The sequence below is a fragment of the Plectropomus leopardus genome, unplaced genomic scaffold (assembly GCF_008729295.1).
Source record: "Plectropomus leopardus isolate mb unplaced genomic scaffold, YSFRI_Pleo_2.0 unplaced_scaffold5211, whole genome shotgun sequence".
NCBI lineage: Eukaryota > Metazoa > Chordata > Actinopteri > Perciformes > Serranidae > Plectropomus > Plectropomus leopardus.
The window spans coordinates 144-2,351 of record NW_024657217.1 but is presented as its reverse complement, the minus strand read 5'-3'; the positions used below and the strand labels follow the sequence as shown (position 1 = coordinate 2,351).

Genomic DNA, 2,208 nt, shown 5'->3' with positions numbered 1-2,208 from the left:
ATAGATATAATCACAATATTAGATAGACAATAATAAACAAGAAAGAGAAAAGAAAAAAACTACTAAAAAAATTAACAAGACTTTTCAGTGATTTATGGTTTAATTGACATTTTGGTTAGGGGGAATTATGCTATAGTACATCACAATTATACCGTCTAACAAGCAACTCCAGATTTTATACCTGATGACATCACACATTTAATTTTAGCACTCTTTTTTGTATTTAGGAGAGAGTTGTTCATGTTTACTAATATTTTTTGGAATAACGTCTGAATTTTGAAAATGGACGTATTTCTCCTTTAAAGTTTCTAAAGTTTCAGGACCAACAAACACCTTACTAAAACAGAAAGACATATGGAAGTATAATAATGTACTGCTCTTGCTGCTCACCTGCTCCACAGTAAAAGTTTCGGTACAAATGGTGTCACTTGATGCATTCCCACAATTTTGTATCGAGGTCTGAATCTCCTGCAGAACTTGTTCATCTGAAGTTCAGGGGAAAAAAGCAAGAAAATGATGAGAAATGAAACAGCTGAATCAAAACCAGATGGCTGGAACCTGGGCTAAATCAGCATACATACAAGATGTGCATTAATCTTAAATCTGAAAAGGTGAAAGGACGCAGAGTGTTACTCACCACCTCCTTGTTCAGAGCTCCAGCCAGCAGCCCAGCACGTGGTGCCCACAGCAAAGGTTAGTCCGTTGTCTATGCAGATGGGCTGGATGTAGTCAGACAGGGTAGGCTGGGGTGTCAGCTGAAGCACGGCTACATTAGATCCAGTCAGGTTGCTCAGGGTGATATTGGTCACATTCAGTGTCACCTCAAAAGGATTAGATCCATTCAGATTCAAGAGGCCCAACTTAACGGTCCATTGGGAGGCATCTGGTGAACTGTGTGAGATTAAATAAACTGAATTAGGACTGAGAAGAAACATCTGAATGGTTTAAAACAAGGACTGGACCTCTACAAACTCAGCCTCATAGACTCTTTCCCAAAGGGCATTGTCAGAGGCCAGAGGCATCATGCTATTGGACTGACTGTCTGTGTCATTCTCATGAATCTTAAGAATATCCAGAGAGAATTTCTTCAAATTTGGCACAAACATCAACTTGGACTCAAAATCAGAATTACATCCATGTCTGTGAAAACAGATTTCAGGTTGTCCGTCCATCTCATTCTTATGCACATATCTCAAGAACACCTACAAAGAATTTCTTGAAATTGCATAAAATTTTCACTTGGACTCAACAATGACCTGATAAGGTTTTGGTGGTCATAGGTCAAAGGTCAAAGTTACTGTGACCTTGTCTTTCTTTTTTGTTGGTAAACGCAATATCTCAAGAACACCAAAGGGTAATTTCTTTAAATTTGACACATTGCCTCTTGCCTCAGAATTACATCCATGTCCGTTTTCACACACACGGATTTAAACTGTAGGTGCAACTTCACTGGTGCACGGAGTGCAACCTAAAGGCGGTAATTCTAGTTTATCCAGTTTTTAACAGAATGCATGTACATTACAATTAAGGATGACGCTGGCAATTTTCTGTCATTTTCAACAGTCTGACTTCTTGTCTGTGGCTCCCAGCAACATTTAAGCAGACACAATGCTGATGACTACCAAGCTCCATCATTCCTCCATACATTTATTTTCATATGATAATAATAGATAATAAAAGAATTGTGCTGTGTGTTTAAAGTTTCACCGAGCTTCAGCTGTAAGCTTAGTGTTGTTCCAATTTTGTAAGCAGTTTTTAAAAATACTTTCCTGGCGTTATATCACTCCAGGAGTCTCACCTTGAGAAGCAGGCAGCATTGCTCAACACAGAGTCAACAGCCACCAGAGTCCCACCACACATATGACTTCCACCCTTCTGTAGGCTTGCCATCCAGGGCCATATACCAGCTGTCGCCACAGAGTTTCCTCCCGCAATACGTGTATTCTTTGGGGCTTGGCCACAGACCACAGCTGAGGAAACAATTAGAATCACAATCAGATTACTGGCCATTTTTTTGTGCAATTAATATATGCACACAGAAATAGACATAAAGGACAACAACAGAAATATCAGACGGTGACTGATGGATGAAAGGAGCAGCTGAAAGAAAAGTTTTTGACCTAGTATACTGAACGGTTAAGTTTTACTTTCACTGTGCTTGGCATTCTACTGCTCCATCTGTGCCCAGAGTACACACTGTGATCCAAG

At 39.7% G+C, this 2,208-nt stretch overlaps 1 protein-coding gene across 1 annotated transcript; it reads right to left on the bottom strand.

The window, feature by feature from the left end:
• Positions 1 to 123: 123 nt before the first annotated feature.
• LOC121939598 (serine protease 27-like) lies at positions 124 to 1,985 on the bottom strand. Its single transcript, XM_042482600.1, has 3 exons — positions 1,799 to 1,985; positions 638 to 891; positions 124 to 485 (listed from the first exon to the last, which is right to left on the bottom strand). The coding sequence occupies exons 1-3, from the start codon at positions 1,888 to 1,890 to the stop codon at positions 205 to 207; spliced, it is 627 nt and encodes a 208-aa protein (XP_042338534.1). The 5' UTR covers positions 1,891 to 1,985; the 3' UTR covers positions 124 to 204.
• Between the last annotated feature and the right edge of the window lie 223 nt (positions 1,986 to 2,208).

Excerpts from the sequence above, each read along its gene's own strand:
- LOC121939598 (XM_042482600.1), bottom strand. The coding sequence starts at position 1,890 with ATGGCAAGCCTACAGAAGGGTGGAAGTCATATGTGTGGTGGGACTCTG. Across the intron at positions 892-1,798 it reads AATGCTGCCTGCTTCTCAAG|TTCACCAGATGCCTCCCAAT; the intron begins GTGAGACTCCTG and ends AATCTCACACAG. Across the intron at positions 486-637 it reads GAGCTCTGAACAAGGAGGTG|ATGAACAAGTTCTGCAGGAG; the intron begins GTGAGTAACACT and ends CCTGAACTTCAG.